Here is a 20,014-nt window from a genome sequence, read left to right as displayed (position 1 = left end):
CGACTCTTCAGGAAGCCTACCGCGGGCAACACTGTGTTGCATGCCACTAGTCATCATCCTGTGCACTCGATACGTAGCATTCCCTATGGGGAGATGCTTCGTATCAGGCGCATCTGTAGCACGGAGTTGGAGTGCAGTAAGGCACAGGAAGATAGCAAACTACGATTCTTAGCCAGGGGTTACAAAACCTCCACAATTGACAGCGCAATTCATAAGGCTAACTGTATGTCTAGAAGTGAAGTCTTGATGCATAAAGGATCGAAAGCAGTCGAAACCAAAGAGCCAGTCAGATTGATTTTAACGTACAATCGCCAACACCAAGCTCTCCGCAAAATTTTAAGGAAGAATTGGAGCTTGGTTTGCAATGATCCTGTCATTGGGCACTCTATGACAGTACGTCCTCAAATTTCATTCAGGAAAGCACGCTCAATGAGCGATGCTTTAGTTAAATCCAGTCCGGAAATTGGCTCTAATAAAACCTGGTTACAGACAAGCAAAGGTTTTAGGAGATGCACTAGCTGCAAAGCTTGTAGACATGGGGTCAGTAGAACTGAGTTCCAAATTCCATTTTGTGACATCCCCCGACCTATCACCAAATTGCTTACCCGCAAGACCGACTTTGCTGTTTATGTGCTGGAGTGCCCTTGTGGCCTCCAATATGTTGGCAGTACCAAGTTGCAGGTTCACAAACGGGTGCTCCAGCACATTCGGGCAATCAATGGCAGTGATGCTTCCTACCCGGTTGCACGCCATTTCAAGGAACGTCATGACAATAAAAGTGAACTTCTTAAGTTCTTTGTCATTGATTCAGTACTCCCCTTGAGACGGGGAGGTAATAGAGAAGCCCTATTGCGTGCACTTGAAACTCGTTATATCTTAGAATTAGACACCAAGACTCCACAGGGCCTTAACTCTAGCGAAGACTTTTACACCTGTCTTTGAGTTGGATTATTTCAGGATTCCTGATATCTGTTTTTTGTAATGTGTATTGGTCATCGCCTCTTAAACACCTAAAGATTTTAAAATTTCTATGACACTTGTATTTCACTTATTGCACTTAGCACAATACATTGCACTCATATTCGCACTTAGACATAGTTAATTAGATGTCCATTTGTGGACCGAAATTTAAAACCTGTATTAGGTTGGCACTATTCACAAGCACTTTATAACATCTGTTGAATTGGCCTTTAAAAATGTATTAACATTGTTTGAAGGTCAATGGCATTATTAGTCTGTTGGTATGGACATTATTTCGCTGGTTTAATGTACATTATAGGACTTTACCCACTTGGGTAATAATTGCATACTGCGAATTTTGCACAACAATGCCTTGTTTGCACATATAGGAGAGTATAAATGTTTTTTAACTTAAATTTATTTTAAACTTTCTTCTTGAATGTCATCTTACAGTTGGCAGAACGATACGAATTGTGTTCTCAATCATTTTATATGGATTTTAACCAATTAGTATGTAAAAATTCTATTTTATTGCTTGTCATTACCAACCTCTGCAACATGTATTTTCTTTATGTCTAGTGCGTTACGTTTGAAGTAGCCAATTGTCATTTTTCTAATTAGCACCTAGCACTTTAAAATGCGAGATTGCAACTCCCACGGCGTCATGTGATCAAGGCCTTTGTAAGGCTGAAACGCGTCATGCAGACGTTGCTGTCAACGAAACGAAAATAAATTGAATACTCACTCGCACTTTGGGTCGGTTGTCGTCTGTTCCTGTAACCTGGAAGATATTGGGTGTTCAGGAGCGTTGCAGGCGAGATCCCCGTCTCATATATATCTATATATATATATCTATATATAGATTATAGATATAGATATAGATAGATATATATAGATCACACTCCAGTACTTTATGAATTAGAAGGTTAATTAAAATTAGCAAAAATCTTCTCCAAAAACAGTCCAAACAAATCTATCCACCCAAAGTAGGCTGGAAACAGAATTAACTATTGCTCAAGCCTTAGACATAGCTACGTCATATGAACTAATGATGAATTAGGAAGAAAATCCAACTACAACTAGTGAAATACTTGATTTACTGGAAATTGACACCTGTGGGCACCAAACAACAAAACTAAGAAATAAATCAAAATTCTGTCCTAATCTGCCACCGGGAAATCGAATAGACACATATCATGACCTTGTAATAGCAGATCTGGAGAAACTCAAAAATAAAAAGCAAACACAGAGAAAATCTAACCAAAGGAGCACTTGAAGCCCTTAAATAATTGATGGAATGCAACACAATTGAAATCAAACCAGCGGTTAAAGGGGGCAATATTGTGATAATGGAAAAATCATGATCTATCAGAGAAGCTAGAAGACAACTCAATGATCCTAACAATTGCACCAAGTTAGCAAAAAAAAAAATTTTAATCATGGATCTTGGACAGAATATCAAAAAGTGGAGAGAACAAACTATCATCAATGATAAGGAAGTGGAATTTCTAGTGGATGAGAAACCAATAATCCCTACAATATACTTTTTGCCTAAGGTGCATAAAACACTAACTAATCCACCATGCCGACCAATCCTATCCACTTGTGGCTCATTGTATCAAAATGTATCCATATACATATCATGTATTAGCACCTTTGGTAACTTCACTCAATTCATATATAAAAGACACTGAAGACTTTTTGAAACATCTGGCAAATATTAACTGGCACCAAGGCTTACAATTAATAACCATCGACGTGGTCTCACTTTACACATCAATCAATCATGACGTGGGACATACGGCTCTGAGATACTTTCTTACATAGCTAAATATTCAATATCTGAAACAATCCGACAATTTTGGAGATGACTGACATTTGTCTACGTAATAACTTTTTTCTATTTGATAAACAGATGTATATTCGGACCAGCAGAACTGCCATGGGAGTCCTTCTCCCCAAGCTACACGGATCTCACCATGGGGTTGTGGGAGAAGATGGTAGCTTTGGGGGAAGACTACGAGAAATACATGGACAAAATTCATCTTTGGCTGCGTTTCATTGATTTATCATCTGGGATGGCAACAAGAATTTGAAGAATATTTTTCTACCTTAAATGAAAATGCAGTAGGATTATCATTTACCTAAAACATGAGTGACAAAGCTGTACAATTTTTTGACCTTGCTGTATATGTTGATAAGGGGCAGATCAAAACCACGACCTATATCAAACCAACAGCTACTAACAGTGTTTTGCACGGGACAAGTTTTCATCTGCGTGCTCTCAAAAAAAGCATATCCTATGGCGATCTTTTAAGAAAAATCAAAAGAAACTAGACAAATTCAAATCAAGAGGATATAGGGAAGAGGATATTGAGGAAGGTAGAAAACGAACTGAAACATTACCACAAGAAGAGACATTGAAAGGAGATCAAAAGGCTAAAACCAATGTGGAAAAGAAAATCAAAAAATACAGTTCATTATGACGTACAATGAAGAACACATTCTGATCTGAAGGATCATGAACAAATACAGGAATATCCTGAAAAAGAATCCAGATATAGGAAACTAAAGTGAAACCATTGATGTATCTTTCAGAAAAACGCCATCATTAAAAGAGAAACTGAATCGCAGTCATTTTATGAGAACTAAAAATGAAACGTGGCTAAACAACAAACAGAAAGGATTCATAAAATGTGATCAAGTGCAAGGCTTGTAAAATTGGCAATAACATCAAAAGCCTGATTGACTTCAAGTAACAGGTGTTCACAAACAAACACAGAAGAACATGTGAAACCACATACGTAGTTTACATGATTACATGTGACTGCGTAAAAAGGTATATCGGGAGTACGATATGTCCGTTCAAGAAAAGGATCTTGGAGCACACACGAGCAATTAAAAATGGTGACACCAACTATGCCATCACAAAACATTATGAAACTCATAAGTACACGAGGGGAAAACATCAAATCCAGCGGAATTGCTCATATTCCAAACCATGTGAGAGGAGGAAACAGAACGCTAAAATTATGACAACGTGAATCCAAACTAATCATAAGATTCAGAAGTGAACAACCAATGGGTCTGAATGCGGAAAAAAGACTGTTTTGTCCATCTATAAGAACTGAATCATGTAAATATTGGCATTGAACATCCTTGAGTAGAACATTATTGGGGGACACAAGCTACTAAGGCAGAATTGGGCTGTGCAAGCCACATAGCTTGTTGCACTAATACAGGAACTTCATGCAGACACCTAATTAAAAGGACTAACTATTTAGATCCTTCTAAAACAAAATAAAAGATCATACAATTAGATGCAATATGCCATGTGTATTAAAATGTCACTAAGACAATATACGTAAAAAAAATACATGTTCCAGTAAAAGTTGCCCCAATATAAATGTATATTATGCAAGTGATGCAAATAATTGAATTAAACTTTGTAAATATAATTGAAATACAACTTACTGTTATGTAAAACTACATATCCCATCATGCCTCATTGTGGGCACAAGGGAGTAGTAGTATAAATAAAAACAATGGAAGGACTTCCCTAACCGTGAACAAGCCTTGATGGTGAAACCCATTGGTGGCAGTGGTGAATAAAACACTCGGATTCACAAAGTACAGGAGTGCAACATCTTTTTGTTTGAAAAAATTACAGGGGATCTGATTCCACCTAATCTTGATGTATGCACTGGATGGTGGAGCGCGCTGCTTGGCTAAAGGAATCAGTTTGTTTGCGTATGTATATATGTATGTGTGTGTGTATATGTATGTATGTATGTATGTTTGTGTGTGTGTGTGTGTGTGTATATATATATATATAATCAGTCTGCACTAACAGGAGTGTCACCACATCCTGTGAATCGAGAGACTATGAATAAAATAACGTAGAAATGTTCAAGCCCGGCACTGGATAATAGGAATATGCTAAGCATGTGAATCTACAGCACTACACGCTGTGGTAATGATTAATAGCATTTCTATTTTTAGCATGATGACTTGGGTCTTCCAAGTATCCAGTTAGTTGGAAAAGCTTAGAAACTCCTCTATTTCTGCAGGCCTTTTAAAGTATTTTTTCTATAGTACATTGCATGTTCAGAATCTGTACGTATTTTCAAACATCTACTTAAAGCCAAAACTATATATATATTTTTTTTTTAACCAGTCGAGAGAAGCAGCGCCTAATAAAATGTGATCATTTGAGGACAAACTCTTCTCCTGCAAACTCTGATGTGGAAATTGATGGTACTGGTAGAAATACAATGGTTGCTACTCATGTCACAGAAGCGGAAGCAAAACATCGGAAACATAAGTAAGTGTTGATTGAAAATTTTTTGTTTTTGTTTTTTGTAATCTTTATTGAAGGGTTTTTAACCATTGTTAATGACGGAATGAATATTCATCTTTGAACACCTTCCCCTGTTTCCCCTTTTTCAAAGTCTTGCCTACCAAAAAGTGTAGCTGTCTCCTTGCGAAAGACCTATAATGGGCTTACTAAAATATTACCATCGGCCTAGGTCCACCCTGTCTCTTTCCATTGATTGTCTTTGTCACTCATTTGCTTACTTCCTATTCAATTGCTTATTTCTCCCTGCCAGTTATCCTTTTGATTGGCTGACTCCTTCCGATGCTCACGTTTAGGGAGCTACTTTTTTCTTTTTGGTTAGGTGCTCCATGAGTGCATGTGTTCTCTGTCCCTGCAGAAAGAGGCTGCAAGCGCGACTGGTTTAGCCTGACTGGTCCCCAAAGTGTGGGCTAAGCGCCTGAGGGTTTTATTACCACTTTGGCATGTTGCCTGACTAGGACTGTCTCGCAGGTGCAGTGGTGCTTTCAGGCATCTGGTTGCGGTTGTTCAGAAAAAAGTCTGTGGTGGCAGGGTAGACAGGACCTGCTAGCCAGCACACTAAAGGATTAATAGGGTTCAGGGAATACCTGTAAGGTGCCCTCTGGGTGCACATATTAATAAGTCCATCACTGAAATCAGTGTGTGGGTTTATTACTGAGATGTTTTAGTACCGATATGTAGCTGGGAAACTCATTTTAACCAGTACACACCTTAAGATAGTTTCCATGCTCACTTGTAATATCTAGCAATGGAACTAGAGATTAAAGGGGCATATCTGCAAATTCAGATGTCCTCACATGTGCTAGAATGTACCCTGCCTTAGTGCTCCAAGGCCTCCTGAAAGGGTGACTTGCATATAGCCATGCAGGAGTGTACTAGGTCATGTCTTTAAACATGGTTTGCACCATGTCACGCTGTCTGCAAGTAATGGCAGTCTGTGTGGAATTAGTCTATGGGTCCCTTAGGGTGGCAAAAGCCTTGCTGCAGCCCTTACGGACCCTCTTTAGTACCCATGCCCTAGGTACCTGGGGTACCATTTACTAGGGACTCACAGGGGTGCTTAAGTCCTTAGCCAGTTGTAAATCATCGGACATCCCTTTGTCTTAAAGAAGTGGAACTGAGGTCTTATTAGCAGGCCTCGGTGCATTAAGTGTCGAAAACCGGCATCTAGCAGCTAAAAAGGGGACAAAATGTGTGTGGGGGGGACAACTGCCACAAAATCCCAGGTCCCTACTGCCCCCCCGCCCCCCTCCCCTGCTCTCAGTTGCACCAATCTTCTCAAATCCTTTATTTCTCACTTCAAGATTGGACTATGGCAACTCATTGTTCGAGGCATATGAGTGGCAGAATTCATACTTGTGCATAGATCGCCATCTGGTGTTTGGCTCGGATGCTTGCACCTTGTTGTTGTCTTGGAAGAAGTCTTCTGTAGTCACGAGATAAGTGACTCCTCTCTTGGACGATAGTGCGCATGGGCATCGATTCCATCCTCGGATTGTTGTTTTTTTTTTCCGCCATCGGGTTCGGCTGTAACTTCAGCACTTGTCCGTGTTTTCCAAACCTTTCGACGCGCAAACTTGACGGTATTGTTTTCGTTTGCGTGCCTTTCGATGCGCGAACTCACATACTTGATTCCGGTCGTCGACTCCGGCTGCTGGGCTGATCGATGCCTTTTGGGCCTATGGCTAATTCAAAGAACTCCATTCATAAAATGCCCCCAGTGTGGAGCTAAATTTCCACACAGCGACCAACACAAGGTCTGCAATCTGTCTCTCGCCCGAGCAGAAAAATTGTCAAGCCTGCGTCTCCTTCCGGTCCAAGAAGACTATCTGGGTCCGACGACACGTTATGGCGCAACAGGCTGCACCGGTGCGAGAAGACATCTTCGATGAAGGCCCGACGTTCCGGAGGCAGAGGATTCGGAGGATCTCGGCATCGTATCCTAGGCAGACGACTAAATCATTCCAGGTCAACGAGTGAGTACAACTGCCCAAACCCCTCCTGAAAAAAAGGCGGCTCTGGTCAAGACATCGCCTGAAGGCCCCAGTCGCGACCGAAACAAAGCTTTAGAAGCCCCTCTCCGAAGACCAAGGAGAAGCCTTCCGGCGGCTCGAGACAGAGCAAGCAGCATGTCGGTGCCCCAAAAACACCGCCGGCACCGAAGTCGAGAATGTATCCTACTACCGCGGTCTCCAAAAAGGCCTAGGCACCGAACACCTCGGCACCCAAAGAACAAAAGGCCTCTGATCTGAAACCACCTCCGAAACACTGGGATCTGAAAAAGATTCCCGACTCGAAGCCGAAGGACCCAAAAACCCCTTCAAAGGCTCCAGAGTGGAAATTTAAATCCTGCTCGGAACCGAAAAAATCTGCGCCGAAAGTGACCATCGTAGAGCAAAAACTATTTCTACCGGATCCCATCGATCCAAAACAAAATACACTACATGTGGACCCTAAAACAGGCCATATTGTCAGTATTCCACAAAAAAGAAGAAATTAAACACCCCACACATTCCTGAGGTGCCTGTGAAGAAAAGACTGTGCAACTTCACCATTAAGACCCTCTTCTCCTGTTCTTCCTGCTAAGCCTTTCTCTCTCCCAAAGTCCCCTATACTTCCCCCATATTCACCACCAACACAGGATGATGAATCTGAAAGAAACACGTTAGTTAGATTCTTCACCTTAGAATATCCCCAGGCGTCAGGCTGGATACGGTAAGTTTTTCGTCAGCAATACCCCTGTGCGTCGCTAGGCGTCGTCTGCGGCTCCGCGTCCGTCATTGGTGTTTTGCGCCGGGATGACATCGTCTGAGTACTTAGACGCCGCCCTCGCGCGCTGACGTCAGTTCTTCTTTTTTTTCCGCGCCAGACAGCGCCGATCTGGGAAGAGCTTACATCTTTAGTCATTTTTTGACTAAACTTTTTGACTTTTGGTCTCTTGTGTCGACTCGACTCTGGTGCCGGTAGGATGCCTGGTTTTAAGCCTTGTGACTCCTGTCACCGACTGATGTTGGTTACGGACCACCATCGCCGGTGCCTTTACTGCCTGGGGGCCGACCACGATTCAGAGTCGTGCCTCGACTGCAGGGCCCTGACTTCAGAAGCTAGGCGGGAGCGGTTCCGTAAGCTCCTGGAGTTCCGGCAGTCGGCTCGGCGCCGTTCACGGTCCCGGTTGAGGAGGAGGTCTAGGAACTGGTCGCGGAGCCGCAGTCACCACCACCACTCGTCCGGTTATAAGTCTTCGGGTAAGTCTAAGCATGGTAAGAAGTTCAAGAGGCGACATCGCCCTTTGGGCTCCCCTCGCCGGTCGCGTGACTCTGCTGAGTGTTCGTGTGGTTCCACCCACGTGGCGTCGTTGGAGCCGCAGGTGTCGCGTCTGCCCCCATACCCGCCGGTCCCTGGGACCGACGTGACTCCGGCGGAGATCAGTGCCTTCCTCTCGGCCATGAGAGGCCTGGCTCCGCCATCGATGCCTGCCGCCGCGCCTTAGGCCCCATGGGCTCGACTGGGGGGGCCTAGCGGGCCGGCGGCTCCGGCCCCGGTGCAGTCGTCGACTCCGGTCCCGACGCCGCAAGTCCCCGTGGGATCCAGGCCTGGATCCCAGACGATGCCGGTTGACCTCACGACCCCTCCGCCGACTTCGTCTCCGGTACCATCTCCGGCGCTGCCTTTGGACGACGCCGTTCCCCGGTTGGGTTCCGGTCCGGGCCCGGTGTTGGAGCGGCGGCGGCACCCGGCGCCGCGTCCGATGCCGATGGGTGGCAATCTCATCTTTCGCCCGGGTCCGATCATTCCACCTGTCTACCAGGAATTGATGACATATTCCTCATTTGGAACCAGACAGAATCAGCACTAATCAACAATATACGGACACTTAATCTGATAGACCCCAGAATACAATTCACTCACACCATCAGTCGCAAGTCACTTTCATTTCTAGACGTCTGGATAGACATTGAACAGGGTGAAATACAAACCAGTGTGTACAAAAAACCGACTGACAGGAACAATGCTTTATTGTACAGCAGTTTCCATCCTCCTGCTTTGATCCGGAATCTACCTGTTTCTCAATTTATGCGAACCAAACGAATTTCCTCAACCGACACGGCGTGCGAAGCAACCTGGCAACAACAGATGAAACAACAGATGAAGAATTATACAGACAGAGGATATCCAGACACATTACTAATTGAGCAACTGAATAAAGTAAAAACTCGACCTCGCAATGAGCTATTGCAGAAGTCACCTAAACAAACTAGCACACGTTCAGTTTTTGTATCTAAATATTCTACTGCATCTACGAGGATTAAAAAGATCATATTAAAACATTGGAACGTACTGCAACGAGAAACAGATTTTAAAGATCTTTTCAAAGATAAACCGTTGTTTGCTTATACAAGAGCACAAAACTTAAAAGAAATTTTATCACAAAGAAATAAATCGCCCACAATTTTGGCATTGAGTGATAAAAAAGGCACACAAAAATGTTGGAGTTGCACCCATTGCAACAATGCAATTACAGGAGACACCTTACTACATCCAACTACGGGTCAAAAAATCAATATACATAGCAGTACAACATGTAATTCTGAAAATGTGATCTACACCATTAAATGCCCATGTGGACTGTTGTACGTCGGTAAAACTGAGAGAAAAATGAAAATTCGACTAACAGAACATAAAAGCAAAATACGTACCAAAAGCACAACTTCAAGCATTGCAACACACTGGGAGGAAGCACGACACCAAATTTCTCAACTCAGATTCCAAATCATCGAAGAAGTACCTAAGTTTCCAGATCGTAATAATTCGAAGTATTTACTACAAAGAGAAGCATTCTGGATTAAAAAACTTAAAACCCTCAACCCAAACGGTCTTAATGACAAATTTGAGATGGCTTGCTTCCTTTAATTTAGATTAATACTTTGATACACTTACTCCACTCAGGGACCCTAAGACGCTCACAAACACAGCCATTTAAACGCATTGAATCCACACTAGTACCATATCCACAGTCTATACTCATTAATACATCGAATGACAAATAACAAGTATATGTATTATCCGCTATTATAGAATGTGAATCATAGCATTTTGATGATGCAATTTGATGTTTTTCACGTGAACGTGATGATGATTTTATATTTGTTGTATTGTCTTATTTTTTGAATGTATACACCACGTTTCCTCATCTACAGTTTTTTACACATGGGATAGACACAATCTTGAACATTGATTCATCAGTATTACTCATAGCAGCCTCAGCATCCATTCTTGCGAACACACAGGACTATTTTCATTATTTTGCATTGAGATCTTTATTCATACGAACACATTAACAACGGACACATCATCGGACACATCACACAAATACGTTCCCATATCTTATCTTTTGATTAGAACTCTAGGGATACATTCTTCATTTAGATATTTTTTTATGAGGATGCATCGTCGCGGAAAACCTTTTTATCTTTTGTTTGATAGACTTATAATGCCGGCATCGGTTTCTTTAACCCGTTAGATCACAGTCCTTTCTTAGTGTCAACCTATTACGTCGTCACGTACGATAAATAACCAGGAAATACGTTTCCGTGTGAAAGTGCTTGCGGACACAGACGCTGCTCCTCGATTCTCCCGAAGCGGTAAGGGTGCCACTTTTAACTTAAATCCTCTGGATGCATCGACACCAGTTTATTTTCTAGCAACTAGATCGCATTATTTTATTTTTTAGATCCTCTATGGACTTCGGTCTACACTTATTCTGCCACGAGTTCTCTCAAAACGCCATTCGGCTTCGCCGCAACATGTACCATCTTATATAGGTGAGCCATGTCTCTTATTTCACTAGTCACAGTTTTTCATCGTTTACATTTTTCTTAACCATTCATATTTTTCTCAAACATCCAGTTTACATTTAGTTTTGATTAACTTTATAGAATTTCATCATCTACGCGAAACGTTCGAACACGAACACAAATCAGGTATGAGATGGAATTCCAATGCTTTTAAATAGAATGCTGTATAATATGCGGAATAAGTTCTCTATATCTTTTTTTTTATACTCTTATAGAGAGGTTGAACACGTGAATTCTAGAAACTCGCACAAATTTCAACAGGTATCGTATACCATTTTGAGCCACACTAGTCACTTCGGTGTGGGGAGCACATTTCATCACAAAGCTCTAGTGTAACCCTATGGTCCTGCAACACGCAGATCTTGATACTCTCCTTTTTTTCTTACAGCTTACCCCTGACGAAGGGACCCCAGTGTCCCGAAATGCATTGGGTGTTAAAAAGCTTGTTTGGTCCTTAATTTCTGTTTAAATAAGTGTATTTCAACACATATTCATTGATGATGTTTATTGTACAAAATATGGAAATGTAAATTGAAAGATTGAATATGATTTTTGAGAATTGTACATGAAATTTGCATTAAATGAAAGAATTTCATAGCAGTGCACATTGCAGTCCTAGTAATTCTTGCACTAGGCCAAATCTTTCAGTTATCTTACATGCCCCGCAAGCATAAAGCAACGTTGCACGCATATCGCTCAAAAATTTATACTTTTCAAAACGAGTGCGCTCACCACCCAATCTTTTTTTTTTTTTTTTTTTTTAACCAGGAATCTGATGACAGTGACGACTGGGAGGGGTCTGAGGACCCTCTGGCCCAGCAGGGCCAGTTATCACAGGACTGGACAGATGAGCTGGGGGATGCCAGTGGTCTTGACACCCCCACGTAACACTGGCTTCATCTCTCCTCCTATTGTGGCTTCGGAGGAAGGTGCTGTATTTTTCGTGGGGCTGCGCAAGGCGGGCGAAGCCCTTGGGCTGGAGTTGCCTGCTGTGGCCGTGAGGACTAACCTCCTCACTGAAGTGCTCTAACCGTCGGCAAGCTCCTCGGAGCCTCTGCTGCAGTTTAATGAAGCACTAGTGGACGTTCTGAAGGGCACCTGGTCCAAGCCCTCCACAGTACCTCCTGTGGATCGGAACGTGGCCCGGCGCCACCGCCCTGCCCCCGGACGACCCCAGTTTTCTGTCCCAACACCCCACGCCCGAGAGCCTGGTTATCCAGGCCTCTACTTCCCAGTCCTCCTTCCCGTCCGCTCCCCCGGATCGGGAATCCAAGAGACTTAAACAGTTAGGTAAGAAGCTGTTCTCCTCCCCTTAGTTTGGATCTGCGGTCTCTTAACACCACTGGTCTCTTGGACCGTTACTCTCACTCCCTGTGGGATATGGTGGAGGACGTGCTGCCCCAGTGTCTGGAGGAGGCCCAAACACGGCTCGCCCAGGCTCGTCCGACGGGCGGGATGCAGCGCGGCACGCTATCAGATGTGGACTAGACACTACGGACTCTCTGGGTAGGGCGATGTCGACCACGGTGGCGCGCCGCCGCCACGCCTGGCTGCGGTCCACGTCTTTCTCACGGGATGTCCAGAGCACCCTCATGGATATGCCCTTTGATGGCGGTCTCCTCTTTGGCGACAAGGCGGATAGTGCACTGGTGCGCTTCAAGGACTCCTGGGCTACGGCCAACTCCTTGGGCCTCTCTGCTCCGCGCCCACAAACTTCCGCTTTTCGCCCCTTTTGTGGCCAAGGAAGGGGCTCCCCCTCACGTCTGCCTAGCCACCGGCCGCAGAGCCAACCTGCACTCGGTCGCGGACGTGGATTCCACCGAGGCGGTACTGGGGGACAACGTGCCGGTCAGTCCACATCTACCCCGACAGCATCCACCTCAAAGCCCTCCTGGTCTGTGCTTTCAGGCCCATTCCACACCAGTGGGAGGCAGAGTTCGCCATCACCTGCTCCACTGGCGTTCCATCACGTCGGACAGGTGGGTGCTGCAAATCGTCCGAAGGGGCTACTCCCTCTCCTTCGAGGCGACCCCTCCAGCCATGCCACCGCAGTCCCACAGCATGTCGGGGGATCACTTCAATCTTCTGCAGGAGGAAGTTATGGCCCTCTTGGCCAAGGGGGCCATCGAGCGCGTTCCTGGTCCAGAAGTAGGTCGAGGTTGCTATTCCCACTACTTTCTGGTTCCCAAGAAGGGCAAAGGGGGCCTGCGCCTATCTTGGACCTCAGGAGCGTCAACGTCTTCCTCCGGAAGGAGAGGTTCAAGATGTTCACCTTAGCTCAGGTTCTAGCTGTCCTAGACCCTGGAGACTGGATGGTAGCGTTGGACTTGCAGGACGCATATTTCCATATCCCCGTCCTGCCGGCCCACCGGCGTTACCTGCGGTTCACGGTGGGCCAGGAGCATTTTCAGTTTACCGTGCTCCCCTTCGGCCTCACCAGTGCCCCTCGGGTGTTCACGAACGTGATGGCGGTGGTCGCAGCTCATCTGCGCAGATTGGGGGTTCCGGCCTTCCCCTATCTCGACGACTGGTTGTTGAAGGCGGGCTCGCCCCAGGCAGTCGTCTCCCACCTCCAGACTACGGCCGACCTCCTGCATTTGCTGGGGTTCTCCATCAATGTGCCGAAGTCGCATCTGAGTCCCTCCCAGAAGCTGCTCTTCATCGGAGCGGTTCTGGACTCTGAGCAGTTCCGGGCTCATCCTCCGGAACAGCGGGTCTGGGATATTCAGGCCCTGATTCCCATCTTTCGGCCTCTGTCCCGGGTTTCGGTCAGGTTGGTGCTGTGGCTTCTGGGTCTGATGGCCTCCTGTATCCTGCTGGTACATCACGCCAGGTGGGGGATGCGGGCGCTGCAGTGGGACCTGAAGTTTCAGTGGGCCCAGCATCGGGGCAACCTGTCCGACCGTGTCTTGATCTCGGAGGGCACTGCAAGGCAGTTGCAGTGGTGGCTCACGGACCGCGATTGGGTCAGTGGCAGATCCCTCTCGCTACCCCAACTGGAGCACGTAGTAGTGACGGATGCGTCCCTCCTGGGATGGGGGGGCCGCATGGGAGAGGCGGAGATCAGAGGACTCTGGTCTCTGGCGGAGTCTTGGCTCCATATCAACCTTTTGGAGCTGAGAGCGATCTGACTTGCACTGAAGGCATTCCTTCCCTCTGTCTGGGTAAGTGTAGTGCAGGTGTTCACGGACAACACCACCGCCATGTGGTATTGCAACAAACAGGGCGGGGTAGGGTCGTGGACCCTTTGTCAGGAGGCTCTGCGCCTCTGGACATGGCTTTAACATCCGGGTATCACCCTGGTGGTTCAACATCTGGCGTGCTCTGAACGCCAGAGCAGACTAACTCAGCCGCCGGTGCATGATGGATCACGAATGGCGTCTCAACTCGGACGTGGTGCAAGGCCTCTTTCAGCAGTGGGGAGTGCCTTGGTTAGATTTATTCGCCACCGAAGAGAACGCGCAATGTCCGCAGTTCTGCGCATTGGAGTTTCCAAGGCGGCACTCGCTCTGGGACTCATTTCGTTGCGAGTGGAGTTGCGGTCTGTTGTACGCCTTTCCGCCTATACCACTTCTGCCCAGAGTACTGAAGATCAGGTGCGACTGGCCCCAAGTAATCTTGGTGGCTCCAGATTGGGCAAGAAGGTTCTGGTATCCCGAGCTACTCAGTCTGTCAATCGATCCCCCAATACGACTGCCTCTTCAGGAGGACCTTCTGTCGCAGCAGCAGGGGACGGTCCTCCACCCGAACCTGTCCAGTCTCCACGTCCATGCGTGGAAATTGAGCGGCGGCAGTTGATGCCACTTGACTTGCCTCCTGAAGTATGTGATGATTCTGGCAGCCAGGCGTCCCTCCACGAAATCTGTATACGTCTGCAGGTGGAACAAATTTGTGGCATGGTGCTCAGCAAAGGCTGTGGATCCCCTTTCTGCCCCTCTTTCTGAGGTTCTCCTCCTTCTTTCCTTGGCCCAGCAGGTCTCTGCTATGGGCACTTTCAAAGGTTATCTTTCAGCTATCTCTTCTTTCTTACGGCTTCCTGATCAGCCTTCTCTTTTCAAATCCCCTCTTTTACGCTTCTTCAAGGGCATTACTCACATGTTTCCTCCTGTCCCGTTCGTAATGCCTCAGTGTGATTTGAATCTAGTCTTGACGTTTCTGATGTGCCCTCCCTTTGAGCCACTTTATAATTGTCCTCTTCGTCTTTTGACGCTTAAGACCGCTTTCCTGGTGGCCATCACCTCTGCTAGAAGGGTGAGTGAGGTCTAGGCTCTTTCTTCTAAGCCTCCTTTCCTTTCTGTCCATCCGGACAAACTTGTTCTTTCCTTCCTAAGGTGGTAACTGCCTTCCACATCGGGCAGTCTGAAACGTTGCCCACCTTCTTTCCGCCTCCCTCAAAAGCGGAAGAGAGGCTCCACCGTCTCGACCCAAAACGGGTGCTGCCCTTCTATTTGGATCGCACCAAGCAGTTCCGGGTGGACGACCAACTCTTTGTATGTTACGTGGGTGCTAAGAAGGGACGAGCGGTACACAAACTAACCATCTCTCGGTGGGTTGTTTTGTTTATCAAGGCATGTTATTCCTTAGCTAAAAAGGAACCTCCTGTAGTGCTGCGGGCCCATTCTACTCTGGCCATAGCGGCTACCACTGCCCTGGGCTGGGAGACCCCTTGCAGGACATCTGTCAGGCGGCTACGTGGGCTTCGCTGCACATGTTTGCTAAACATTATTTCCTGGACAGCCAAGTCCGGAGAGATGGCTTCTTTGGCCATTCTGTTCTCCAGGACTTTCTGGTGTGATCTTAGTTCGCAGACCCACCTCCGGGTTGGTATTGCTGGGGTATATATTCTAAGGTGAGGAATCTAACTAACGTTTTTCTTTCAGATGAACAAGTTACTTACCATCGGTAACGATACATCTGTAAGAAACATTAGTTGGATTCCTCACCGACCCACCCTTCCTCCCCGTTCTGCGAACCTATATCTAGGATTGAGGTCATCCCTTTCAGGGCTGTAGAATTTTTTGCCACCAGTGTCGGTCTCTTGCATGGCTCTGCGTTCCTGGCGCGGAAAGCTATGTACAAGAACTGACGTCAGAGCGCGAGGGCGGCGTCTATGTACGACGACGGACGCGGAGCCGCAGACGACGCCAAGCAACGCGCAGGGGTATTGCTGAGGAAAAACTTTCCGGATCCAGCCTGACGCCTGGGGATATACTAAGATGAGGAATCTGACTAATGTTTCTTACAGATACATCGTTACCGAAGGTAAGTAACTTGTTCTTTACTGCAATAACAGAATTGACCCTTTAGATGCTTCAGTTCAAAACATAATTTGCTATTTGCTGCATCTACAAAGATGCAATCTGGCATACTCCTCTATGATTACATCTGGCTACCCTTGCCGCCTAACTACAAAACAGACAATATTTGTCATTGTTGAGAGTACCCGCTATCAAAGCCTTTATGGAAGGCCTTAAAAGGATAATTCCACCCAGACTGCCACCCTCTCCGGTGTGGAATCTAAACCTTGTTCTTACTAGACTCATGGGCCCCCCCACCTCCCATGTGAGAAAGTGGCTCTGTATATACTGTTCCCAAATAGGTACAGTGTGTACAGTGTCCACAGTCCCCAGAAGTTTCGCAGAGGTTAAAGTTGGATATAACCTTCCTCTCTAAAGTGGTAGCTTGGTTGAGCAGTAAGGCAGTATCAGAGGACAGTGTAAAGCATTTGTTGTACGCACTCCGTCAGCAAATGAGCTCACACACTCAAGAACTGAACTCTAGGGCAGTGGTTCCCGAACTTTTCACTCCTGAGGACCACCATTGAGGGACCACTGGAAGCCGGGGACCCCAAAGCAATTTGTCGGATTTAAATTTCAAACATTAAAACAGTAATTCGAAAAAAATAAAGACGTGTGCACACAAAACAAATACTCGAATTACTAAGGATTTTAGGGGCATATTTACAAGTCCCTATCGCTATGGGAATGTCACTTTTTGCGATGTTCCTGTGGCGATAGGGGCTTCGCCTTATTTACAAGGCAGCGTTAAGCCACTTATTGTGGGTTAACGCTCCCTTGTAAATAAGGCCCCCTTTCGCGCAATGCTTAGCGTGAAAGAGGTGGGCAGTGGGAGTTGCAGTGGGCGTTCCACCTCAACACCCATTGAACTTGACGCTGCCCTCTATTTACAAGGGCAGCTTAAACAGGAGACAGCACCTAAATTAAGACCATGAAAAACCTGGTCTTAACTTGGCGAAATGAGGAGAAATGCCTTATTTCTCCTCGTTTTTGCTTTTTCTCACGGAAAAAGCAAAACACCTTGGATTGTTTATGTTCAGGAAGGTGACCCTTCCTCCACATAAACAATCTTTAATACAAATGGCGTTTTGTAAATTCCATGTGTGCTGCATTAGGCAGCACACATAGAAGTGATAAAACGGCGTTTCAAAATTGTTCATGTGCAGGAAGTGGGAACTTCCTGCACATAAACAATCTTCCCCTGCACGCAGACACCCTTGCACTATGGTGCAAGGGTGCCTGCATTGGCTCAACACTGTTAAGTGTAGTGCCAGCGCAGGGGGAAACCAGGCTGCACCATATTCTTGTAAATATGGTGCAGCCCAGCATTTCTGAAGTGGCGGCGTGTGTTGTTAAGCCAAGGAGACTAATGACACTGTCTGCCAATTCTGTTGTAAATATCCCCCTTCGTATTTTAGATTGAAAGAATTTGCAAAGAAACGGAAACTTTCAATGGGACGGTTGGTGCTGCATCGCCGTGGCTAACTTTTGAATGGTTAGTTTTATTTCGCAGTACGAGGCTCCTGCTCCTGCCAGGGCTTAACTGGAAACCTAAAGCAGCCCTGGCAAATGTTTTCAGACCAGTCCCTATACGGTGCACATAAAGTGCAGTGAATAAGCCTGACCACTACAAAGGGAGCTTTGGGAGCCCCCCCTCCCCCCAAAATAATTTAGGAAACAATGGTGCTGTCTACAACACATTTACCATTATATAATGAATTGTATTAGCTTTTGAATTATAGTAAATAAAGACCTTACTATGCACCAGGATATGTCAATCTTTGTTGGGGTTCTTCAATGGTTCTCTTATCACCCTCCAACAGTGCCTCTCATCTCTCCATAGCCGCGCTGTTACATGTATTTCATTTGTTTTAGCATCTCTCATACCATTGTAGGATGTCAGAGCACTTTCCATCACACACATATAGAGATAATGAATGATACGTATAAATCAGTGTATAGAAAATGTTACATAATACAAGGTGTAGGATTCACATGTCCTTCATATTGGTAGGCATTTTTAAAGAGTGCTTGGTCTGGAGAAGCACAAACTCAGGATTCAGAACATAACACAGTGGTTAGCATTGACTTTAACAAGAAAAATGTATTTCCACCCTATTAAACCTTTTTAGCAGCATCAGGATAATGATAGACCTGGAATAAACATATGTTACTAACTTTTACCATGCAGTTTACAAGCAGCTCTTGGATGACAGTTTATAGGTCACTGTGCTAGATTACGATTGTCCCTTATGAATTGCACAGTGAACGGAAGAATCTCTGACAAAATCAGTAACCCACTAACCTATGCACATAAAATACTGTTTTTTAAAATGCATTGTACACGTTCTTTGCAGTAGGTATATTAACCCTCTGTGTCACATTAGATAAGTCAAAGCTGCCACTGGACAAAACTCATCTCTCTCCAACAGGTACATAAATCACTGGCATTTTCTTGACACTTTTATAGTTGCTGGAAAACTGCAAATTTTACAATGAACTCTGCAGTGCTTTTAAAACTGCTGCCTACGGACCCCCTGGGAATGTGCCACGGACCCTTGGGGGTCCTCGGACCTCAGTTAGGGAAACACTGCCCTAGAGCTTATTCAACATGCAAACTAGGGGCTTCCATGGCATTCGTAGGGAACATTGCCCTAGAAGACATTTGTAAGGCAGCGGCATGGTCTTCTACACACACCTTCACCAAACACTATTGTATAGATGTGTAGGTGAAGCAACAAGCTTCTGTAGGCCAGGCTGTTCTTAAGACACTTTTTCAAGCCACTGCAACCGATACAGATGACCACCGTTGGGGAGAAACTGCCGTACAGTATATGCACATGTATGAATTCTGCAGTACGTATGCCACGAACGGAAAATGCTACTTACCAGTATGCATCTGTTCTTGGCATGTAGAGCTGCAGAGATTCATACGCCCACCAGCCTCCCCGGAACCTGTATCTGTTCCAGTGTCATCTTACTTAGATACATTCACATGGACATCTTTTCTGTTTCTTACAAACTCCATTTCCCATCATGGTGAAAAACAATCTGAGGATGGAGTCGATGTCCATGTGCACTATCGTCCAAGGGAGGAGTCGCCTATCTCATGACAAGAAAATACTTATTCCAAGACCACAAGGTGCAAGCAACCGAGCCCAACACCAGATGGCGATCTGTGCACAAGTATGAATCTCTGCAGCTCTACATGCCAATAACAGATGCATACTGGTAAGTAGCATTTTCCTTACTGGGGGCTGCCTGCCTACCTCCTGAGGACATAGCATCTAGTGCAGAATGCTGCGTCTTCACAAGAGCCCACATTCTGCCAACTTCACAAGATCTACACTGGTTACCTGTGAAAAGAACGTGTCTTGTTCAAAGGCTCTTATTCTTAGAGCTTTCTATTGTAAAGGCCCTCAGTACCTTTCCAACAGATTTATCCTGTATCAACCAGTTAGGTCACTTCCGCCCTCAAATTCTTTGCTGTTGGTCATTCCTCCGTTTGGAAGGACAAAGTGGGGCATCAGCTCTTATTTGGCTGC

General features: G+C 45.5%; 1 protein-coding gene across 1 annotated transcript in view; it reads left to right on the top strand.

Moving 5' to 3' along the window:
• ZFC3H1 (zinc finger C3H1-type containing) overlaps nucleotides 1-20,014 on the top strand; it is an 844,920-nt gene that overhangs the window by 160,248 nt on the left and 664,658 nt on the right. The window contains exon 12 of the mRNA XM_085652529.1: nucleotides 5,138-5,284. Within this exon, the coding sequence (XP_085508655.1) occupies nucleotides 5,138-5,284 (147 nt within the window). The remainder of the gene's footprint in view (nucleotides 1-5,137; nucleotides 5,285-20,014) is intronic.

The sequence above is a fragment of the Triturus cristatus genome, chromosome 4_1 (genome assembly GCF_964204655.1).
Source record: "Triturus cristatus chromosome 4_1, aTriCri1.1, whole genome shotgun sequence".
Lineage (NCBI taxonomy): Eukaryota > Metazoa > Chordata > Amphibia > Caudata > Salamandridae > Triturus > Triturus cristatus.
This window is presented reverse-complemented; position numbering and strand designations above follow the sequence as displayed.